This window comes from Giraffa tippelskirchi, chromosome 10 (genome assembly GCF_054371585.1).
Source record: "Giraffa tippelskirchi isolate mGirTip1 chromosome 10, T2T-mGirTip1v1.2.pri, whole genome shotgun sequence".
In the NCBI taxonomy this organism is placed as follows: Eukaryota; Metazoa; Chordata; class Mammalia; order Artiodactyla; family Giraffidae; genus Giraffa; species Giraffa tippelskirchi.
The window spans coordinates 79,682,972-79,707,435 of NC_137284.1; the positions used below are offsets into that span (position 1 = coordinate 79,682,972).

The following is a 24,464-nucleotide window of genomic DNA, read 5'->3' on the forward strand; positions in this document are numbered from 1 at the left end:
AGTGCATCCTTATGTGCCTTTTGCCTCAGTCAGATCATACCGTCTTCCTTCCCAGGCTCCACTCTTCATATTTACCTGTTTCTGTATTATTCCCTGCTTTTGGACTTTTAGAATTATTTCTTTTAGATAGAGCTTCACGAGTGAGGTTAGAGAATATGAATTTTGTATTTTCAATGGATATTGTGGTCTGGGAGTGGAGGGAAGAAATGTATCTTAAAAAAGCTAAATGACCTGTTACTATAGAACTCTCAAAACGTTGGTATCCTCCTGATCTCCGAGAGAGCAGCCTGGTAGCCAGCACTTCTTAAACTTATGTGACCAGGGGACCCTTGTTATCTAAGCACCTGGTGGGGCTCCTCAGGTCACAGTTTGGAAAACCTTGCTCTTTAAAATCCATCCTTTTCTTCCTCCATAAATATTTATTGAACAAATATTGACAAAACTGGTCAGAACTCTCAGAGAAGGGACATGGAAGACAGGATCCGTCACCCTTTCCTTTTAATCCATCAGTGCTTGCTGTGTCAGAATCTTGCAAGATGTGTGTGGTGGGGTGGGAGGTGACCCACACTTCCTGAGAGATTTAGTTTGAGGGACTGATTGACGGTGCTTGGATTTCGAATCAGAGGTCTTCTCCGAGCCCTTAAGGCCAGACGATTTGTGGATGTACTTTCTCCTCTGGGCTTTCTGTGTTGATTCCTGAACCAGCTGGGTCTGGAAGAGGAGTGGGAGAGAAGGTAGAGAAGAGTGTTTATCAGGTGCTTGCAATGTGCTGGGTAAATTTAATTCACCTGCTTTCTTTAAGGAGATCACAGTCTAGTGGGAAGAAAAAGATGTTAGAATAATTAAGGCAGTATAATACAGCATAACATGAAACTATGAAGATCTTGTACCCTGGTTTCTCTAAAAATAGGTATATTTATTTATTTGGCTGTGATGGGTCTTAGTTGCAGGATACAGTATATTTAGTTGTGGCAGGCAGACTTAGTTGTGGCATGAGGGATCTGGTTCCCTGACCAGGAATCGAACCTGAGCCCCCTGCATTGGGAGCGTGGAAATTTAGCCACTGGAACACGAGACAAATCCCTACCCTGGCTTTTTAGTGTACCTCATTGTTCTACTTTGATAAGCCCTATAATTATCAGCATTTGACTTCATATTTTACTATAGAGTAAGTTTAAGGCCAGGCAATATCCACCTACCTGCATATTTTACATATAAAGACACAGATTTTTGTAAGTAGCCATCATTTACTAGGTATTACTAAGAAGGTGAGAGAGTGTGGAGGAGGAGAGTGGGCAGATAAGTTAGAGAAATCTTTTAATCTAATACTTCATATCCCTTTTTCTACTGATGAACAAATATAAAGATTGGCTCATTTGGTTTCACAATCTTCCTTTGCCTTGGCATCCAATTAGAGAAAATGGATTTTAAAAATCCAGCAGCAACTTACAAGAAGATGGAGGAGACATATTTTTCCCTATTCCTCCTGCAAAGTACAACTGGAAACACAGAACATTATTTATAAAACAACCATAAGAATACTCTGAGACGTGAAGAGAAGACAACCAAGCTAAAAACCTTGGAATCCAAAGAATGACGTGGTGAGTTCCTCATTTTTGTCTTGGCTTGTGGGGTTTTTTGTTTTTCTGTAATTGAAGTATAGTTCATAATGTTGAATATGGCTATAGTCCATGGGGTTGCAAAGAGTTGGACATGACTGAGTGACTGAGCACAGCATAGCATGGGATTACTGGATCATATGGTAACTATTTTTTAATGTACAGCAAAGTGATTTGGTCATGCATATATATATATATATATATATTCTTTTTCCATTACAGTTTATTAGAGTATATTTAATATAGTTCCCTGTGCTATACAGCAGATCCTTGTTGTTTATTTTATATATAGTAATGTGCATCTGTTAATCTCATATTCCAAATCTATCCTTCCCCTCTTTCCCCTTTGGTAACCATAAGTTTGTTTTCTATGTCTGTGAGTCTGTTGCTGTTTTGTAAATAAGTTCATTGGTACTGTTTTTTAGATTTCACCTATAAGTGATATAATATTTGTCTTTCTCTGTCTGACTTACTTCAATTAGTGTGATTTCTAGGTCCATCTATGTTGCTGCAAATGGCATTCTCATTCTATTTATGGTTGAGTGATATTCCTTTGTATATAGATTTACCACATATTCTTTATCCATTCATCTGTCAGTGAACATTTGTTTTGCTTCCATGTCTTGGCTAAAAATCACTGTGAACATTGGGGTGCATGCATCTTTTGATTTAGAGCTTTTGTCTTTCCTGGATGTATGACCAGGAGTAGGATTGCTGGGGGGTTTCCCTGGTAGTTCAGCTGGTAAAGAATCTGCCTGCAATGCAGAAGACTCTGGTTCAATTCCTGAGTCGGGAAGATGCCCTGGAGGAGGACATGGCAACCCACTCCAGTATTCTTGCCTGTAGAATCCCCGTGGACAGAGGAGCCTGGTGGGCTATAGTCCATGGGGTTACAAAGAGTTGGACATGACTGAGGGACTAAGCACAGCATAGCATGGGATTGCTGAATCATATGGTAACTATTTTTTAATTTTAATAAGGAACCTACATACTGTTTTTCATAGTGACTGCAGCAGTTTACATTCCCACCAATAGTGCAAGAGGATTCCCTTTTCTCCACACCCTCTCCAGCATTTATTATTTGTGGACTTTTTGATGATCGCCATTCTGGTGTGAGGTAATAACTCATTGTAGTTTTGATATGTATTTCTTTAATAATTAATGATGTTGAGCATCTTTTCATGGCTCCTTGACCATCTGTTTATCTTCTTTGGAGAAATGTCTCTTTAGGTCTTTTGTCCATTTTTTGATTGGGTTGTTTGGTTTTTTTTGATACTGAGTTTTATTAGCTGTTTGTATGTTTCAGAAATTAATTAAGCTCTTGTTGGTCCCGTGGTTTTATCAACCAGTAATATTGTTAGTTCTATTAGCTGTTTATATGTTTTGGAAATTAAGTTTTATTAGCTGTTTGTATGTTTTGAAAATTAAGCTCTTATTGGTTGCATAGTTTAACCAACCAATAATAAAATTTGCAACCATATTGCATGGTTGCAAATATTTTATCCCACTCCATAAGTTATCTTTTCATTTTGTTTATGATTTTCTTTGTTGAGCAAAGGCTTGTAAGTTTGATTAGGTTCCATTTGTTTAGTTTTGCTTTTATTTCTATTGCCTTGGGAGACTGACATAAGAAAACATTGGTATGATTTATGTCTGAAAATGTTTTGCCTATGTTCTCTTCCAGAAGTTTTATGATGTAATGTCTTATATTTAAGTCTTTAAACCATTTTGAGTTTATTTTTGTGTATGGTGTGAGGGTATATTCTAACTTCATTAATGGCGGCTCTTAGCTTTTATAACACCACTTACTAAGGGACTATCTTTTTCCCACTTTATATTCTTGCCTCCTTTGTTGAAGATTAATTGACCTTAGGTGTGTGGGTTTATTTCTGGACTGTCTACTCTGTTCCATAGATTTGCTTTGTTCTTTTTCCTCAGGATTGCTTTGGCAATTCTGGGCCTTTTGTGGTTCCAAATAAATTTTAGAATTATTTGTTTCAGTTCTATGAAAAAAATGTCATGGATAATTTGATACGGATCACATTCAATCTGTAGAGTTCTTTGGATAGTATGGCCATTTTAACTACATATATTAATTCTTCCAGTACAAGAACATGATTATTTTTCCATTTTCTTGATTCATGTTCAATTTCCTTTATCAATGTTTTACAGTTCTCAGTGTATGAGTCTTTTATATCCTTGGTTAGATTTATTCCTAGATATTTTTTTAATGGGATTTTAATGGGATTTTTTTTTTTTTTGCTTTCTGGTAGTTCATATCACTGTAAAGAAATACAACTAATTTCTGCATATTGATCTTGAATCCTTCTATCTTGCTGAATTCATTTATCAGTTCTAATAGTTTTCATGTGGAGTCTGTAGAGTTTTCTATATAGAGCATCGTATCATCTGTATGCTATGATAATTTTACCTCTTCCTTCCAATTTTGATACTTTTATTTCTTTTTTTTGTCTGATGTTTTTGTCTTGTTTTGCTTTATTCTTGCCTTATATATGTTAGCTTGGAGCTGAAGAAGATGAAAACCCAGAAATGCCAGTGTGTACAGACAAAAAAAGCCCCAACAAAAGCCAGCTCTCTCTAGCCAAAGGACCAGGAAAGGGGCAGCCCAGCTAAATGGAAAATGTGTAGACAGCAGCCTCTACTCTAGCCAGACATCATAGGAAAAACTATGGTATTATCCAGACCCATGCCTGAAAAGACTGAGTGGCAAGCCTTGACTTCCACCCTCACGAGGCTGTAACAAGTGCACCCCAACTTCACTGCCTACCAGTAGGGAGCTGACTTTTCATCCCTACCTAGTAGCGATGAGGTACCTTCTCTTCCCTCTGGGATTTGAGAAGAGGTGGCCTAGTGGAGGCTCAGGACTTTCTTGTTGACAGTAACAAGGCTACCTCCCCATTGCGGTGTCAGTAGAGACCACGTGGAGAGCTGTAACAACGCACTCCCTCTCTGCCAAGCCAGGGAGGTATCAGGCGAGGCCTAGTGGGGAGTCAGAACTGCTGCCTCTGCTCTGCAATACCAAGGAGCCCCTCACATCTCAGGTGTGAGTGGAAACCAAGTGAAGAATGACACCCCTCTCCCTGGTGGAGCACTGTCCTCAAATCAAGGAAAACAAAAGGCTTCATTAAGATCAAGAATCTCACAACATAATACCTCAGATGTCCAAGTTTCAATGGAATATCACTCAACAGACCAATACCCCTTATCGATTCAGATACATAAATAAAATATATCACCATTGGGAAAACTAAGAAAAGTATACAGCGAGTCTCTCTGTATTTGTCTTACAACCATATGTGAATCTATACGCATGTCAAAATTAAAAGTTTTAAAAGAGTAGCAAAGGAGTGAGATAAAGAGAGTTGTAGATTTTACCTAATATTAGTAGAGTTCCAAAAATATTGCACAGATGATTGCAAACCCAAATTATTTTGCTTCGGTGGATTTCTAAACATTTCACAACACTCTCTAACGTGACTGAAGAACCCTTCAGTTCAGTCCACTCACTCAGTCGTGTCTGATTCTTTGCAACCCCATGAATCACAGCACACCACGCCTCCCTGTCCATCACCAACTCCCGGAGTTTACACAAACTAATGTCCATCGAGTCAGTGATGCCATCCAGCCATCTCATCCTCGGTCGTCTGCTCCTCCTCCTGCCCCCAATCCTTCCCAGCATCAGGCTCTTTTCCAATGAGTCAACTCTTCGCATGAGGTGGCCAAAGTATTGGAGTTTCAGCTTCAACATCAGTCCTTCCAATGAACACCCAGGACTGATCTCCTTTAAGATGGACTGGTTGGATCTCCTTGCAGTCCAAGGGACTTTCAAGAGTCTTCTCCAACACCACAGTTCAAAAGCATCAATTCTTCAGCGCTCAGCTTTCTTTATACTCCAACTCTCACATCCATACATGACTACTGGAAAAACCATAGCCTTGACTAGATGGACCTTTGTTGGCAAAGTAATGTCTCTGCTTTTTAATATGCTACCTAGGTTGGTCATAACTTTCCTTCCAAGGAGTAAGCGTCTTAATTTCATGGCTGCAATCACCATCTGCAGTGATTTTGGAGCCCAGAAAAATAAACTCTGCCACTGTTTCCACTGTTTCCCCATCTATTGCCATGAAGTGATGGGACCAGGTTCCATGATCTTAGTTTTCTGAATGTTGAGCTTTAAGCCAACTTTTTCACTCTCTTCTTTCACTTTCATCAAGAGGCTCTTTAGTTCTTCTTCACTTTCTGCCATAAGGGTGGTGTCATCTGCATATCTGAGGTTATTGATATTTCTCCTGGCAATCTTGATTCCAGCTTGTGTTTCTTCCAGCCCAGCGTTTCTCACGATGTAGTCTGCATATAATTTAAATAAGCAGGGTGACAATATACAGCCTTGACATACTCCTTTTCCTATTTGGAACCAGTCTGTTGTTCCATGTCCAGTTCTAACTGTTGCTTCCTGACCTGCATACAGGTTTCTCAAGAGGCAGGTCAGGTGGTCTGGTATTCCCATCTCTTTCAGAATTTTCCACAGTTTATTGTGATCCACACAGTCAAAGGCTTTGGCATAGTCAATAAAGCAGAAATAGATGTTTTTCTGGAACTCTCTTGCTTTTTTGATGATCCAGCGGATGTTGGCAATTTGATCTCTGGTTCCTCTGCCTTTTCTAAAACCAGCTTGAACATCTGGAAGTTCATGGTTCGCGTATTGCTGAAGCCTACCTTGGAGAATTTTGAGCATTACTTTACTAGCGTGTGAGATGAGTGCAATTGTGCGGTAGTGTGAGCATTCTTTGGCATTGCCTTTCTTTGGGATTGGAACGAAAACTGACCTTTTCCAGTCCTGTGGCCACTGCTGAGTTTTCCAGATTTGCTGGCATATTGAGTGCAGCACTTTCACAGCATCATCTTTGAGGATTTGAAATAGCTCAACTGGAATTCCATCACCTCCACTAGATTTGTTGGTAGTGTTGCTTTCTAAGGCCCACTTGACTTCACATTCCAGGATGTCTGGCTCTAGGTGAGTGATCACACCATCGTGATTATCTGGGTCGTGAAGATCTTTTTTGTACAGTTCTTCTGTGTACTCTTGCCACCTCTTCTTAATATCTTCTCCTTCTGTTAGGTCCATACCATTTCTGTCCTTTATCGAGCCTATCTTTGCATGAAACGTTCCGTTGGTATCTCTAATTTTCTTGAAGACATCTCTAGTCTTTCCCATTCTGTTGTTTTCCTGTATTTCTTTGCATTGATCGCTGATGAAGGCTTTCTTATCTCTCCTTGCTATTCTTTGGAACTCTACATTCAGATGGGAATATCTTTCCTTTTCTTCTTTGCTTTTCGCTTCTCTTCTCTTCCCAGCTATCTGTAAGGCCTCCTCAGACAGCCATTTTGCTTTTTTGCATTCAGGTATGACCTAAATCAATTCCCTTATGATTATACAGTGGAAGTGAGAAATAGATTTAAGGGACTAGACCTGATAAGAGTGTCTGATGAACTATGGACGGAGGTTCGTTACATTGTACAGGAGACAGGGATCACGACCATCCCCATGGAAAAGAAATGCAAAAAAGCAAAATGGCTGTCTGAGGAGGCCTTATAAATAGCTGTGAAAAAAGAAGAACACTTAAGATGCCACAATTTTAGGGCTAGGAGATAGTGCTGTGAGTAACTGAGAACTAACCTCAAGTGCAAACACAATGTTACTGTTCTTCTTTGTTATGTTATCCATAGATAGTTTAGTATGATATGAGCAAATATTCTTAATCTGTTACAAAGTAAAGTATAATATTTTGAAAATGTGCAGGTTTAGAATAAACTTAAGAGGCAACATTAATGACCCAAAGCATAGTGACCCTATCTGCGGCTCATTCATTCACTCTTCAACCTTGGCACCCTGCACCCCTTCCTGTCTACCCAACTGTGGGTAGTAGTAACTATAATAGTAGTATCCATAATATCCATAATAGTAGTATCCATAATAGTAGCTTTTACGGATTGTTACCATAATCCTCACAGGGCACAGAATTCCACTAGGCAATGTGACCTTGGCATTCTCAATGTGCCATTACTCTATCCTGGAGGAAATGATATGACATTGGTGATTAATAATGATGCTTCTTCCCAACTGCTTTAATTTCTGTCATACCTTTGCAAGTCTACCCTGGTTTAAGCGGGTGTAAGGAAGAGTTTAGTCTTCCGAGGTGGCAAAGTGGTAAAGAATCCGCCTTCCAGTGCAGGATACACAAGAGATGAGGGTTTGATCTCTAGGTTGGAAGGATCCCCTAGAGTAGGAAGTAACAACACACTCCAGTATTCTTGCCTGGATAATTCCACGGTGAAAGGAGCCTGGCAGGCTCTAGTTCATGGGGTCCCAAAGAGTTGGACACGATTGAACACACACACAATGGACAAGGAAGAGATCAGTGGAAATATCCGTTAAAGCCAGTTACGTTGGAAATCAGCATTACCCTCGTCCTTAACATCTTACAAATGCCTTCCAAAGTGCTGGAGCCAAGTTAGATGAATTTTATAATGAGCAAAAGAAAAGTGAGACCAAAATGGAGGGACTTATAGGAGATAAGAGGTCAGAGGTGGAGAGGAATTTTTGTTTTTCAAGCAGATAAGAAGGTTTTTGAAAAGAATTTTGGGAGAAAATTGTAAGATTGAACATGGTTTGAAAGCAGTGAAGACAAGGGAAATTATAATCTATCAACTTAGAGAGGAAGATGGAAGATTTAAGCAGAGGTATTTGTGGCAGGAAATTTGGAAACAGAATGTAATGAAGTGTGAAACTGTTAGCCACTCAGTTGTGTCCAACTCTTTGTGATCCCATGGACTGTAGCCTTCCAGGCTCCTCTGTCCATGGGATTCTCCAGGCAAGAATACTAGAGTGGGTAGCCTATCCCTTTTCCAGGGGATCTTCCTGACCCAGGAATCGAACTGGGGTCTCCTGCACTGCAGGCAGGTTCTTTAACAGCTGAGCTACTAGGGAAGCACCAGTGAAGTGTGGTGACATGCAAATATAACAGTCAAAGATAGCATCTAACAGTCTGTCTTCAGAGATAAAAAGTCAGAGAACTGTTAGCCACAAATACAATATAGTGGGAGAAACACTGCAGAGAATATTACCATCAAGCTGAAGGTCCACTGGACAGAGAACCGATTCCATCGTTCTCTCTGCAGAGAAAACTGTTGCAAATTAATACACATGTAAATATAATATAAAATATATAAAATAGTATATTCAATTATTACAATGTAATATATAAAATATACAAAAAATTAAGTATTTTAAAATACTTTGGTAGATGGAGTTTGTTCTTCCCTTTGGCTCTTAGTTATAAGATATTCTTTTTTTACATGTAAATCTTTTATGCTACAGCTTAAAGGTATGGATCTATTCAGTACACATTAATGACCTTCAAGTGCTGTGGGGACCAGATACAGAGACAGGCATGACTCTGCTGGCACTAGTCTTCCCCAGGGAGTCCTAATTCCATTCACTTTTTAGGAATTGCAATTTCCTCACTTTTAAACTGAGAATAATACCACCTCACTTGTTTACTTTGAACGTGCTTCTTCTTTTGAGATTTGAATGAGGTGATACCTGTGTGTGATGGCTTCATAATTTTATAAACACTATAGAGATCTGATTTTTGTATCGATATATTCTCAGTCCATTTTGAGGCAGGAGCTGAGACCTGTTTTTGTTTATGCCCTCAAATCCTTGCGCAAGGTCTGGTACTTAGTAAGTGGGTAGAAATGCTGGCTACCTCATTGAATAAAGCAGAGAAAAAATACCTTTTTTTTTTTTCGGGTCTGATGTATTACTGAGGTGACAATAAACAGTGAGCATAGTCATTTCATAAATTATATAGTATACTAGGTGGTGGAAAATGATGTGCGAAGGAAAACCCAAGCAGAGTAAAGGGGATCTGGGAGTCCTGGGGGTAAGAGATGCGGCTTTAGGGAGGTCAGGAGTGGTCTCACTGACAAGACGGGAATGGAAGAGAGGCTTGTAGGAGGTGAAGGTTTAGCCACGTGAATATTGGGGGGCAGAGACTTTGGGGCAGAGGAGACAACTAGCACAGACACCCTGAGAGGTAAATCTATCTTGTTTGAGGAACATCCAAGAAGCCAGTGTGGCTGGTGAGGAGTGAGGGAAGGAGAGAGGTAGAAAATGAGGTCAGAAACAGTACAGAGAGGGCCAGCCACTGCCGGCCAAGGCTCCCAAGGGACTGGGGCATCTGGGGAATTGGGATTTGAGGCGTCACGTGATCTGAGCCACTTTTCAGATGAATCACTCTGGCTTCTGCTTTGAGAATGAACAAAGGCAGGAGAGGAGGCAAAGACAGGAGCAGAGGAGACTGAAGAAGCTACTGCAGTCATTCAGGTGAGAGATGAGAGCAGCTTGCACCTCGCTGGTAGAACTGGAGAGAGACATAGTCAGACCCAGGTGGCGCAGTGATAAAGTACCCGCCTACCAATGCAAGAGACGCAGGAGACCCGGGTTCGATCTCTGGGTCAGGACGATCCCCTGGAGGGGGAAATGCAACCCACTCCAGTATTCCTTCCTGGAGAATCCCATGGACAGAGAAGCCTAACAGGCCAATAGTCCAAGGGGTCCCAAAGAGTCGGACATGACTGAGCAAATGAACATATATTTTGAAGCCAGAACCTATAAAATCTTCTCATGGAGTATGATGTGGGGAAGAAAGAGAAGAATGCAGGATGACTGTTAGTATTTTTGCTGGTCAACTGGATGGCTGGAGCTGTCAAATGAGAAGGAGAGACACCTGTTGGAGAGGCCAGCTTAGGAGAAAGGTCAAGAGTCAAGGTTGGGCACGTTAAACATCCAAGTACAGAGATCAAAGATGCAGTTGTATATATGAGCCAGGAATTCAGGAAGGAAGTCTAGATTAGAAAAAAAATTAGACATTATTGGATACAGATAGTATTTAAAGCCATGAGACCTGCTGAGATCACAGAGGGAGTGAGACTAGACGGAGAAGATTCCTGAGTCAGCCTGGGAGCACTCCAGTGTTGGTTGAGAGGCAGAAAGAAGAGGCTCAACTTTGAAGAACACTGAGAAAGAGAGACCAGTAAAGCAGAAGGAAATCCAAGAAGTATGTGGTGTCCTGGAATTCAAGTGAGGAAAGTGTATCGAGGAAGAGAGAAAGATAAACTTGTCAACTGCTTGAATTTGTTAAGTCAGATAAGGACAAAAATTGACCTTTGGATGTAGCACGGTAGAGGTTATCAGTGACTTAACCAGGGCAGTTTTGGTAGTGTGAAAGGTCAAACTCCTGATGCGAGTGTGTTTCAGGGAGGACAGGAAGACAGGAAATGGAGAAAGCGATAGAACTCTTTTAAGTAGTTTAGCTGCAAAGAGAAGGAGGGAAATGCAGTGGCAGTTAGTAAGAAAAGTAGGGTCAAGAGAGTATTTTTTAAGATGAAGAAACAGGGATGGTCCAGCAGGGACAGAAAATTTGACAAGGCAGGAGAGAGAAGGAACAATGTCTGCTAAAGAACTCATTCCTGAGGGGCTGGGATCCATAGCATAAAAGTACAAATGAAAGGACTGGTTGCATATAAAGGCATGAATAGTTCATTTGGAGAAACTGGTTCATTTAGGGAAGGCAGGGTGCTGGGTGCAGATGCTGGTCAGTGGGTAGGTGTCATGGCAGGAGATTATGGCAGTTCCCTTCCAAACACTGTGACTTTTATCAGTGAAATAAGAAGCACAGTACTTTAGCAGAATGTGAAGATGTAAAATGACTGAAAGATACTTGAGGGAAAAGGAAGCATGAAGTAATGGTCTGACATAGTGGAAGAGTGTATAAGGAAACAGTTGCTACTGGGCAGCAAAGGTTGGAATACACCAGTGGATAAGACAGCAAAAACTTTGTTCTTATGAATCTTGCATCCCTCAGAATGTACAATAAATAATAAGCATAGTAAACACATTAAACATATAGTAAAGGATGACTTAGTTTCATGGTGGGACAAGTCAGATGGTTTTGTGTTTTTCTTTAGCCACACTCTGTTGCATGGTGGAAGCTTGCAGTAGTTGGATAATTTAAATTAGCCAGAGTTGTGATTTTACCAAGAAACCTGATAAAAGAGAGAAGGCAAGGGGTTGTGGATGTCTGCAAGATGAGTGGAAGATAGCACACCAAAACAGTGAGGAACAGTTAAAATATGCTAAGATCAATGAATTGGAGGAAGAAGATGTTTTAACCATCCAATACATTTGACCCATCTTCTCCATCCCCACTGCCCTGCACTAGTTAATGTGGTGGCTAAGAATAGTGACAGGATTAGAATTCTGGCTCTGTCAGTTATAAGATCTGTATTCTGTTTCACTTTAATTTTGTTTCTCTCTGTCCAAAATGTATTGCCTTAATCACTATAGTTTCATAATAAAAGTCTTGATATCCAGTAAGGCAAATTGCTGATGCAAAGAGCTGACTCATTGGAAAAGACCCCGATGCTGGGAAAGATTGAAGGCAGGAAGAGAAAGGGGAGACAGAGGATGAGGTGGTTGGATGGCATCACTGACTCAATGGACGTAAGCTTGAGCAAACTCCAGGAGATAGTAAAGGACAGGGAAGCCTGGTGTGCTGCAGTCCATGGGGTCACAAAAAGTCCAATACGACTTAGCAACTGAACAACAACAACAAGAAAGGCAAATCTCTGAATAATTTTCCTAAGTAAGCGTCAAATAAGTTTTCAGGAAAAAAAAAATTGAGAAAAGTTATCACTGGCTAGAGGAAGCGTTCTTTAGGTAAAAGGAAAATGATCCAAGATAGTGGCTCTGAGATGTAGGAAGAAATAGAGAAAGAAAAGGATAATACATGTATAGGTAAATCTAAATGATAATGAGTATAAAATAATTTCTCATAAGGGTCATAAAAGATAGAAAAAAATTAAAATACATGACAGTAGTAGTGTGTAAGAGGTGGATAAATGAGGTTTGAGAATTTTAAAGTCCTTGCATTGGCCTGGAAGATGAAAAAGTACCACTGTTTAGTCAAAGATAGGTCATAATCTCTAGGAAAGAGTTAAGTGTTAAATATAAAATGAAATATGTACTTACTAAATCAAGAGAAAAGAACCAAAGGATAAAAATAATCCAAAAAAAGCAATAATTAAGATTATAAAAGAAAGAAATAACTAATGGAACATGTAGAAGAAGTAAGATGGAGGGAAGGATATTAACTCTACATCAATGAGAACAAATCAGGATTATCTCAATATCCTACCAACAAAAGAAAGTTGAGATTTCTTACAGCCTGAGTGTCATGCAGAACTCTCCAGTTTATCACAGTGGCTTAAATACTGTTTTTTAATGACTAACCAGATGGATGCACCAGGTAAGGTTGTTTTACTGTTATCAGATTAATGTAAATGTAGCCCTTGGAATGGGCTGTAACACAGGCAAATACAGAAATACAGTCATGTGGGCATGGCTTCTCTCTCCCCACACACAGGCCTCAGAGGCAAGCCACATATGATGAACATATTTTATAGGGACATCTTTATGAACTGACTCTGACAGGGGAAAATGTCATATTCCTGTGTGTTGGTTTTTTGTTTTTGTTTTTTTTAAGTTCAGAAGCTTCCTACTTTCTCACGTGTCTACCTTTTCACTCCCCCAAGATGTCTTTTATAGAAACTTAACAGGCTACTATCTCCTTACAGGCTACTGAGTTTTATAATGTCCTCCTGTCACCACCAAGCTTTCTTTCAGCTCAACAATTTCAGTTGCTTTAATTGTAGAGTATTTTAAAAATAGTGATCTGACCACCTGTTCGACTTGTGAAGAAGAGGAATTCTGGTTGATCAAAGAAGAGAATCCTCCTGATTGTGGTAGATGGGTTAAGAAGAAAAAACATTTTTAGGAAAACCTGTAAATAAATTCATTTCTAATAATTCTAGAACATGCCACCGTTCCAGTCAACTCTAAGTCATCTCTTCAAGTCAGGTTCTGCCTAGCTCAAGGTGATATGCAGAGCGGGGTAGAGATAAGTGGCGTATTTTAGAGTGAGTGCTGGAGCTCCTGGCTCTTACCCCAGTCTCTCCTCATCAGCCTCTTCTGATCTTGTAACTATTAATACTAGGCACCTCTTATATGCCAGGCACTTTACACACATTATGTCTAATCCTAATAACACCTCAATTTTACGGTTTCCGTAAAATTAAGAATTAAGTAAATTGCCTAAGGCCAGACAGTAAATGACACAGGTGAGATTCCGAGGTCTGCTGACAGCACCTCTTCTTGTAGGATGCTCTTAGTTAATTTTCTCTGGGAAACCGAGAAAGCCATGGGATGACTTCTGTGTTAACAAGACAGCAAGAGCAAGGACCAGCAGGTAACCCTGCTACCTGGTTGGAAAGAAGGGAAGCTGCGTTTATGGAGTGTATTCTGTTTCAGGCTCTGTACTAGCTCCTTTTGCCGTCTTAGTTCATTTATTCCTCACGGTGACCTAGTAAGGGGGGTGTTTTATCCTCATGTTACCATGTGATGAAACTGAGGCTTAGAGAAGCAAGAAAGTGTCCAAGGTGACATAACTAGTAAGATAGGAAGCTCTGAGTTTGAATCCCACTGGCTTCAAAGCTATGATAACATGTTGCTCCCTGTTTTAGATTTTTCCTTTATGAAGGAGTGTGGCGTGAGGTTAATGAAAAGGAACAAGAAAACCACACGGAGGATTCCTGTGAGCGCGAGGTTTAGAGACACGTGAGCACAGGGAGAAGTCCAGGATCGGAACAGGATGCCAGGAGAGGACACTGGAGACTGGACCCTGGTCCTGAGGCTGTAGCCACAGGCGAGACTCGACCTCTCTGGGCATCAGTTTCTTATTGGAAAGGGAGTGGGGGAGAAGCGGTTTTGAATTTGGCGATTTCTAAAGCCCCCTCCAGACCTAACGTTCTGTGCCTCTAAGTGTTAACAAGGCACCGACTGCATTATCCTGCGAAGAGCTTAATGCGATGTTTTTGGGCGGCCCCTGCCCTGTTCTCAGCATCCCTAGAGGTGAGTGGGTTCGGTACCCCCCGGGGAGCAGACCCCGGGATGCAGAAGCAGTGGGAGGCGAGCCTAGGGGTCTCTCGTGTCCCTCATCATTGGTGAGCATGTACAACCTGTCCCCCGCAAGGCTTCAAAAAGAAAACTGCACTGAAGGAGTGTGACAGTCACTCTGGAGGGCTCGAGGAGCCCGCCAGGCGAGGCTTTCGGAACACCCAGCGGCACCAGGCTGGTCGCGGGGCTTATCGGCCGCAGCTGGCGCGGCGGGCCCGGGGCTGGCGGCTCGCCCGGGGTGGGCGGCAGCGGAGGGCGGCGCGCCGGGCACCCTTCTCCGCGGGGTGTGCTGGTGGCTGGAGCGCCTCCTCTGCCCGGGCCGTCGCCCCGGCGGCTTCAGGAGGCGTCGCTGGGGCTGGACACTCTCGGGGTGGGGTGGGGGCGGGGGGCGGGGGCGAGCAAAGTCCCAGGCCCCGCGGCCGCAGCCCCGGCGCGCCCAGCGGCTCGGCCAGAGACAGGCGCAGTCCCAGGTGAGGGAAGCTCGGGAAGGTGGGCTCCTAGCGGGGGGCAGCGCGGCATCCGCGCGGTCCTCCCAGGTCCCCGGGACCAGTCTGCTGGCCCCGATCCCCCGGCGGGGTGGGGACGAGGGTGTTTGTGAGGAGGCTGGGCGACCTCCCCGAGCTGGGGCTGGTGCCCTTGGACCTGAGACTGGTTTCTCCCCAGGCTGAGATGGATCCAGAGGTGGGAAGGATCGCAACATTCCAGATCACGGAGACCCGGGAGGACGGATTTGAACTGGGCGTCAGCAGGTACGTCACCCTCGGCCACCGCTTTTCTGCTTTTCTCGTCACACGCGAGTCAGCAGAGCCACATGTAGCCGAGCAGAGAAGTTGAATTGATGATGCCTTTGGCCTTTCTTTTGGAGTTTCCTTAGAGACTTTTCTGTGGTTCTGACTTTACCCAAGGAATGCCACTGAGGCTTCTTTTGCGACAGGCTGGCTTTCCTGGGGCTTCCCTGGTGGCTCAGACGGTAAAGCGTCTGCCTGCAATGCTGGAGACCCAGGTTCGATCCCTAGGTGGCTCAGTGGTAAAGTATCCCTCAGAGACGCGGGTTCAGTCCCTGGGTTGGGAAGATCCCCTTGAGACGGGCAAGGCAACCCACTCCTGTATTCTTCCCTGGAGAATCCCCGTGGACAGAAGAGCCTGGTGGGCTATAGTCCTCTGGGTGGCAAAGAGTCAGACAGGATTTAGCCAATAAACAACAGGAAACAGAGCATGGGTTTGAAAGTGCCCTCTTCTCTGTGTGCAGAGCCCTTCGATGAAAATGTGTGGTTATCACATTCCTTGCATTATGTAGCTCACAACTTTTCCAGAAAACTTTCATAAACATGGTCTGATCTTCTGGGCTTAAAGAGCATCAGACATCTGCTGTTAATGGCTGTGCTTTTTAAACCCGTGTAGTGAAGCAGGCAGCTCCTTCCTTCCACTTGTTATTCCTCTTCCTCCTCATTTTACCCACCCCCCTTTCAGCTCTCCGGTTCCCTCTTTATCCCCTCTGGGGGGTGAGGGGTGAGGTGGGGAGGGGAATCTTAAACAGCCTGGGGCGGGTTACCTACACTCCCAAAGAAAATGTTGCTCAAATGCAAGGGGGAAACCTCTGCCTTTCTCGGCTTGCCTGTCTTTCTCCCTGTGCTGGCTCTTTGGTTCCCAAGGGCCCTTGTCACTCTCACTTCTCCACCTTAGTAGGGACATAAGCAATCAGTAAGTGGCATACAGTCTTTGTCCCTCTTTAACTTTGAAGATAGTGAATCATTTTCGCATTCAACCTCAATATTTATGAGGCTGTTGTGGTCTCTGAGTTCATGCCAAGCCACCTAGAACTAACTGACCTGTGTCATCCCATGATCACCCAGAGGGACAAACTTATCAGGCTCTGTAGGGGGTCCTCAAGCTGCAAGTGGCCTGATTAGTTAACAGAGAACATGCCTATCTGGTGGTTAAACTGGGGCATTATTTTAGTCTGTTAATTTCTTCATACAATGATCTTGCTACGTACTGTGATATTCATTCGCAGAATATCTAGTTTGCCCTATAAAATTGGAAAACCCATGGATGGCATTTTTTCTTCTAGAAAAATGTGGTTTTTATTCGCTGGCAGTTTAGGCTGGAATTGACTGTGAATCTATAAATAGATGGCATTTTCTCCAAGAAGTCTATTTCTGTGTTACACTGGCTAAACATTGGTGAGTGTGCAGAGGGGTTACCCCTGCAAAAGAGGCAGCGACACAACAGAACCCAAGGAAGTTCTCAGAAGCGGAGCTTACAGCCTTGTGTTGGGAAGAAGACAGTTCAAAGAGTACAAAAGACTAAGAAAAAGTTAAGATTATGAAATTAAATGTAATGAGACACGTTTTTTACAAAAAATAGACCAAAACTTGTATGTTAAAGGAAGTTCAGCTCACTTTAGTTGTCTAGGGAAAATTGAGAGTTATATGGTTGTTCCAATCATGCAGTTTCGCCTGTCACATTCTTGTGAACATATTTCATTGCAGTCCTTTGATTTTAGATAATGTTCCAGATAATTTGGGACCAAGTCCTGTGAATAAAGCTTTACCTGGAAATTTAAATAAATGCATTTAGGTAAAAAAAAGTCTGCTCTCCTACAGTTAGCATTTATTTATTATTGAGAATAGATGTAAACAATACATATGCTGAATATGTAATTGCTAAAATCTTGCAAGTAGTCTTTATGTGCCATAGAATTAAAGCACAAGATACATAAAAGAAAAATATTATATCAAATTCCATCTTCCTGCCTTAGGGGAGAACCAGATTGTGATTCATTCTATACCCAAGACTGAGGAAGCAAGAGCGTTTCCAACCTAAAACCAAATTAATAGCCTGTGGCTTCTGAGACAAATTATCACCAAATGGCATCAGATATCCCAGAACAGGAAACTAGGGGCACTCTTGGGCTTTAAGTAATATAAAAAAGTTAGATCTGTGCAGATACATGGTCATTTGTGAAAAAGAAGCATCCATAAACTCTTTTCCCAGGGGCTCTTAGTCCTGCAAACAATTGTTAGCAGGTAATGAATGCTATGGGAACACGTTAATTAAGGCTAAAGAAATCAGAAGTGCAAAAAAGCAATTTTAAATAGGGTAGTTAAGGTAGGTCATATTGAGAAGGCAATATTTAAGTAAGAACTTGAAAAAAAAAATGAGAGAGCTATGTGGCATATATGTACCACTCCCGGCAGAGGTAATGCAGACCCTGCAGTGGGAACATGTTTGGAGTGTTCACAGGACAGCAGGTGCAGAGCTAGCAGGAGTGGGAGTGGGCGCTGTGCTCAGAGAGGTAACAAAGAAAAATCATGTGCGGCCCTAGAGGCCAATGTAAGGATTTGAGTTTTACTCTGAGAAAAGTGGAAGCCACTTGTAAGTCCTTGAGCAGAGTAGCAGCATAATATGACCTGAGAGTTTTTTTTTAATTTATTGAAGTATAGTTGATTTACAATGTGTTAATTTCTGCTATACAGCAAGATGAGCAGCTATACATATATATATATATATATATATGTATTTGCACACACATTCCTTTTCATGTTCTTTTCCATTATGATTTATTACAGGATATTGAATATAGTTTCCTGTGCTCTTCAGTAGAACCTTGTTGTTCATCCATCTTACATGTAATAGCTGGCATCTGCTAATCCCAAACTCCCAATCTGTCCCTTGCCTCTTCCTCCTCTTTAGCAAGCATGTGACTTGTGTTTTTAAATGATGACTCTGAGTATTGTGTTGCAGATAGACTAAAATGGGCATAAGTGGAAGTGGAGAAACAAGGCAGGAGTTTTCCTGGCTATTAGGATAGTTATGAAAGTGGTGAAGAGTGGTTGAACTCTAGATGTATTTTGAATGTAGAGCCGACAGGATTTCCTGACGCCACTGCCTATAATCATTTGGAAGAGTGGCCTTTACTAGTTTTAGATCAATATGTACCTTTTTAGCACATGAAGAATTAACTGATCTTGCAGACATTGTTGACATGGTCACCTTCCATCTGTGCATGCGTGCTACAAGGCAGATGACCATTACCTGGTTATCCAGAGATTCCTATAGGACCCTGGACAGTTACCTTTGCACTTGGTTATTGCCTTACACCATGTGTTAAACTGGATAATTTCAACAGTTTATGAACATCACTCTTTTACATTTGAAAATATAATATTCAAATATGGTAACTACTTAAATTTATATTCAGTTGACTGTGAAATATTTTGTAACATTTTTTAAATTCGGTTATATATATTTTTTTACAGCAGCCAAGCTAAGCAAAAAATGAAGAATGTAAATTTGATTGGACCATTAACATTGGTAAGCTGTGAAATATTAAGTTTGCATCAGTCTTGCCTTCATTTAAGTTTGATGTCTTGGATCTCTAGTGAGAAGTACTTTAAGATTGTCTACGGGCAGCAATAGATCTTCCCTGCTGCGCCCGTGCAGTCCTGGATTGGCTGATTGTATTTAATGGCCCATATTCTCCAGGTGGATGATAAAACAGGTAGGGATAGGCTGGCTGGGAGAGCAGAGCTAACTGGTGTACAGGGAAATTGAAGTTAGGACTGGTGTTTGAAGCACCATACAAACCAATTAATTTCAGAAAAATACACCTCTGCACTTGTTTCACACACACACACACACAAACGCAAATGTATCTTAAAATAAACTTGCATATAAGGAGATTGTTAACTACAGAAAATTGTAAATGCTTAAGAAATTTATTATGTTCACATTGGCCTCTAGGAAAATTGATTAAATATGAAGTTACTTTTACAGACTCAGATATGTTTATAACAATTCTCAGTGGTTTTCCGCTGGTCCAGGGCAAGCCAACATATTTTTGGAAGAAGTCAAATCTGTTTTTCATTTGTAATATGCCTTAGAGAGGGGACCCAAGAAAATGTTTGCCCATTTTTGGTGAATATGATATATTTCAAACTATGACAGCCAGTATTTGATAGCAAAGAATTTGGTAAAAAAATAAAGCACGTCATCTGAAATCTCCGACTTATTAAGTTTCATTTTCTTCTCCCTTATGCTTGTGACTTTTTTGTTTAAAAATCTCAGTAAGGATAACATTTTTTCAGTTCAGTACTTTTGAGAATAAATTGTTTATAAAACTAAATCTAGTTTTAATGCAAAGGTTTTAAATCTGCCTCTTACAGAAAACAAAATGTCACAAACCTTAAAGTAGAAACAGAAATTTTCATTTGAATTTGGAAGTTTAACCTTAAATATAAATGTAATCTTTTTCACTCTCTTAATAGATTTTTTTTGCTGCTGTTCTGATTGAGGTTCAGGATAAAACTGCATTTTAATAGGAGTTAGAAAGGCATTTGGGCTTCTCTGGTGGCTCAGATGGTAAAGTATCTACCTTCAAAATGGGAGATCTGGGTTCAATCCCTGGGTTGGGAAGATCCCCTGGAATAGGGCATGGAGTAACCCACTCCAGTATTCTTGCCTGGAGAATCCCCATGGACAGAGGAGCCTGGTGGGCTGCTGTCCATGGGGTCGTACAGAGTCGGACACGGCTGAAGCGACTTAGCATGCATGCATGCATCGGCGAAGGAGATGGCAACCCACTCCAGTGTTCTTGCCTGGAGAATCCCAGGGTCAGAGGAGCCTGGTGGGCTTCCATCTATGGGGTCGCACAGAGTTGGACATGACTGAAGTGACTTAGCAGCAGCAGCAGCAGCAGCAGCAGCAGTTTCCCGTAAATGTTTGGTGAAGACAACATTGCATGTCAACTTGCTCCTATGCTTGAGCTGTGGCCCAGAAACTCAAGTGCTCTATCTCCCTTCCCCTCCGGCCACTAAGGTAAACCTTGGGGACACTTGTCCCTTTTGTGGCAATTTTAGGGGCCCTTCCCCACATGCTCTGGACTTTACCTGCCTGCCTTGTTTCGTTCCAAACTCCACCTGGCTTCCCACCCTTTGTCTCTCTCAACACTCTTGCTTGCCCTCTGTATTTAATGATGGAATTTGGTCTTCCAGACGGAACTTCTGGAAATCTCTGAGAACAGTTGGCACCCCCCCCCAATTTGTGCTTTAACCTCAGGGTGCCCCTGCATAGTGACTCCCTCTGACTCAACCTCCATTCTCAAGGACCCCACTCTGCCCAGCCTGACTCATCACCCATTCTCTTGATGACTGTTCCTTCTTTGTCCCCCAAAGGGAATGGGGTGGGGAAATGGGCAGAGATAAGGGTTAAAAGGATGAGAGAGATGTGAGGGACAGAGGGGAAAGTATAGCAATGGAAAACTAAGAGATGGGAGATGTAGTCTGGAAGGCAGAAGATGAAAGAAGGACAAAGAGAGAGGCATAGTTTCAGTCAATCAGAAATGGGGAGAAAAAGTGGGAGATTGGAGAGAACTAAAACAGGTGGTGAAGGACAAAGGGTTTTGGAGTATTATGACACTGATCGGCTGGCTAGTTCTTGGGTGTTGTGCACTTAACTGGTATAACCACTTCCCTCTATAAGTGATAAGTGAAAGTCGCTCAGTCGTGTCTGACTCTTTGCAACACCATGGACTATTCAGTCCATGGAATTCTCCAGGCCAGAATACTGGAGTGGGTAGCCTTACCCTTCTCCAGGGGATCTTCCCAACCCAGGGATCAAACCGAGGTCTCCCACATTGCAGGCGGATGCTTTACCAGCTGAGCCACCAGGGAAGCCCTCTATGGACGGTACTAAATCCAAGATAGTTGGTGTGGCCACCGGCCTTTAGACCTCTCTCGAGTATCGTCTTCCATGCTCTGTACTGTGTGCTTAGAAAGTCCACCACATGGAGTTCCCTGAGGACTCATGTCGTTTCCAGTCACCCTGCTGTTCTAAGCCCCCACATCCTGCACTTTCTCTGCACTCCCCAGTTCTTCTTCAGCTAATTCCCCCTTGTCCTTCGAGATTCTACAGTGAGTATCATCTCCATAAGCAAGACTTCCCTAAAGCACACACCCAGGCACTCCTGAAGTTTCTTGCCCTTCACTATTGATCTGTCTTCCAGAAGCTAACTTAAGCCTCTTAAAGGAGCCTTATCCTCAAAATCCAGAATATCTGTTCCCTCTCCGCCCTTTATAATTCTCCCTCTGAAATATTCTGAATGTCTTTTTAAAGGATGTATTACGTGTGTGTATGTAAATGACATCAACCCCTAGCTGTTTCTAATTCACTACCTCAGGAGCTCTGGAAATCAAACAGTATTTCTTAATGAAACCAAATCTTAGTCCCTTCTGATTATATTGCAATCACTTATCCAAATAAGACACTGATTAAATGAAATTAGAATTTTTTCCACACTGATACAAAATAAATAGAATCTCAAAATTACTCTGTCAGTGATTTGAATTGAAATTCTCTTTCTTCCCTAATACATTTATTTGGAATGGTTACAAAAGTACTGACCTTAAATAAAAATCCAAAGAACATACATTGTGAGAAAAGAGAAATTCTGTTATACAAGCTAAGTATTCTTATCTTTTCTTTCTTTTTTTTTTTTTTTAGTTTCGATACTCTGATTGGCAGGATAAATTATTTATGTCTTTTGGCATTATCATGGCCATAACTCACGGATCAGGTCTGCCCCTCATGATGATAGTATTTGGAGAAATGACTGACAGATTTGTTAATACTGGAGGAAATTTCTCCCTTCCAGGTAAGCATTTCTTTAATTAAGATATATAGATGTATAGATGTATTCATTTATTTAACTGAGTGAAAGATTAGAAATTGATTTTTCTATTCATCATCTACTTGCTTCATGTTTGGACATCTGGGTAGCTTCAGATATCACAGAAGGAGTTTTAAAATTCTCAGTAAAGTTCCTCAAATAATCGGTTAAATTTCAACAAATAAGTGTATGCTATTGGATTTTAAGAATAGAATAAGGAAATTTCCAGAAAGCTTTGTATTTCAATAAAGTGAGGAAGTCAGTCTGCTTAAGGATGGTGGAACCGTAGCAGAGCATGTCTCCCAGTGTCCATTCAATTAGTGACTATTGATGAGCTTCCCAATGCATCAGTTAGCGTGGCAATACTTCTTAGCTGTCCTCAGCTTGTAGGTCTGTTTCTGATTTTTTTCTGCTTCTTCCCCCACCCTCCCATCCTTCTTGCTAAAATTACACCCACTTTCTGTCTCTAATATTTGGATCAACAAGGTTGATTGTTCCTTGACAGAACACTTTACTAAAGTGTGAATGGATTCAGTATGAGAATGATGTGCTTTGAAACTCACCCAAAGGACTAAAATTACTGAAGTGCCAAAGGAGTCACATAAATTAATGCCATCTATGCGAGGGGCTGTGTCAGCAGCATTGGAGTGAGGTTCCAATGAACAAAGTTGTTTTCATATTAGACAGACTTAACATAGAAAGGGAGATATCCATGCTTTCTACCAAGCACGATGGCTCAGTTCCTCCCTAGAGACCTGTGGGCACTAGGTGGAGAAGACCGAGTGAAGCTTTACTGGCACACAGATGGGGGAATATAAAGGAAACAGCTAATAAAGGAGAGGCAGCTTTTGTAGTAAAGATACCTGAGAAACAGTAGACTATATTTAGAGGGCACTCAGAAAGTTTTCAGTGTTCACTGTTGAGAACTACATATTTGTTTAGCATTGTAGGGCTTACTTGTAATTACCTAAGAACATGATTGCTTAATTTATACAATAGGATCTCTTTACATAAATATTGATGAATATTAATACCTTTTAGATGTCTAGTAGAAGCATCCTTTGAATAGTTAAAGCACACTCCTACAAAAACAGTTTATTTATTCTCTAGTGCTACTGTCTCTGAGAAGAACCTCTTTATAACAAATATAATAGAAATCTTTCATAGTGTGTATCATGTGCTAGGTTTTATTCTCAATGACACATGAAGACAACTGAGGCTTGGAGAGAATAAATAACCTCCCAAGATTATACAGTGTAAGGGCAGAATTCAGACTCAGGTCTTTCTACCACCCATACCATGCTCATGACTGTATACATTATACTGCCAATGTAAGTAACTGTACATTCTCCTTTAAAAATTGTGTCTGGGAAAGTTTTAACTGGATTACTTGTATTTGACCAGTGTCCAAAACTTTAGCACAAATACTGTAAAGAGTAAGATAGGATAGTTTAAAAAGTCTGTAAGGAAATTAGGAATTTTTCATTCATTTTCCTTTTACTTCTTATAAGATTTATAGATGTATCACACACACACACACACGGAACAGGAGGATGCCCATATTAGAACATGTCAATCAAAACTGGTTTCAACTTAGGATTTTAAAAAATCAGATGAATGACTGGGTAAACAAAAGTTGTTTCATACATACAATGGAGTGTTCAAAAGTCTTAAAAAGGAAGGAAATTTTGACACCTGCTGCAACATGGATGAATCTTGAGGACATTACACTAAGTGAAAGAAAACAAATATCATATTATTCTGCTTATAGGAGGTGTCTAGAGTAGCCAAATTCATAGAAACTGAAAAGAAGATAGTGGTAGCTGGGGGTGGAGGATAAGGAAATGGGGAGTTGTTTAATGAGCATAGTTTCAGTTGGGAAAGCTGAAAAAGTTCTGGAGATTGATTTTACCATAGTGTAAATATATCTAGCACTACTTAACTATACATTTAAAATGATTAAGATGGTAATGTATATTTTATCACAGTTCATTTTTTTTTAAATTGGATGCAATGTACTTATCCCAGGGAAGCTGACATTTGGTCCAGTTTTATTAGTCCCGTTTTTATTTTTGCT

The 24,464-nt window shown here is 41.3% G+C and overlaps 1 protein-coding gene across 1 annotated transcript in view; it reads left to right on the forward strand.

Moving 5' to 3' along the window:
- The first annotated feature begins 18,986 nt into the window (after window positions 1-18,986).
- ABCB4 (ATP binding cassette subfamily B member 4) overlaps window positions 18,987-24,464 on the forward strand; it is a 68,753-nt gene continuing 63,275 nt past the window's right edge. Inside the window, exons 1-2 of the mRNA XM_081536508.1 lie at window positions 18,987-19,035; window positions 22,222-22,372. Of these exons, the coding sequence (XP_081392634.1) occupies window positions 19,000-19,035; window positions 22,222-22,372 (187 nt within the window). The 5' untranslated portion in view covers window positions 18,987-18,999. The remainder of the gene's footprint in view (window positions 19,036-22,221; window positions 22,373-24,464) is intronic.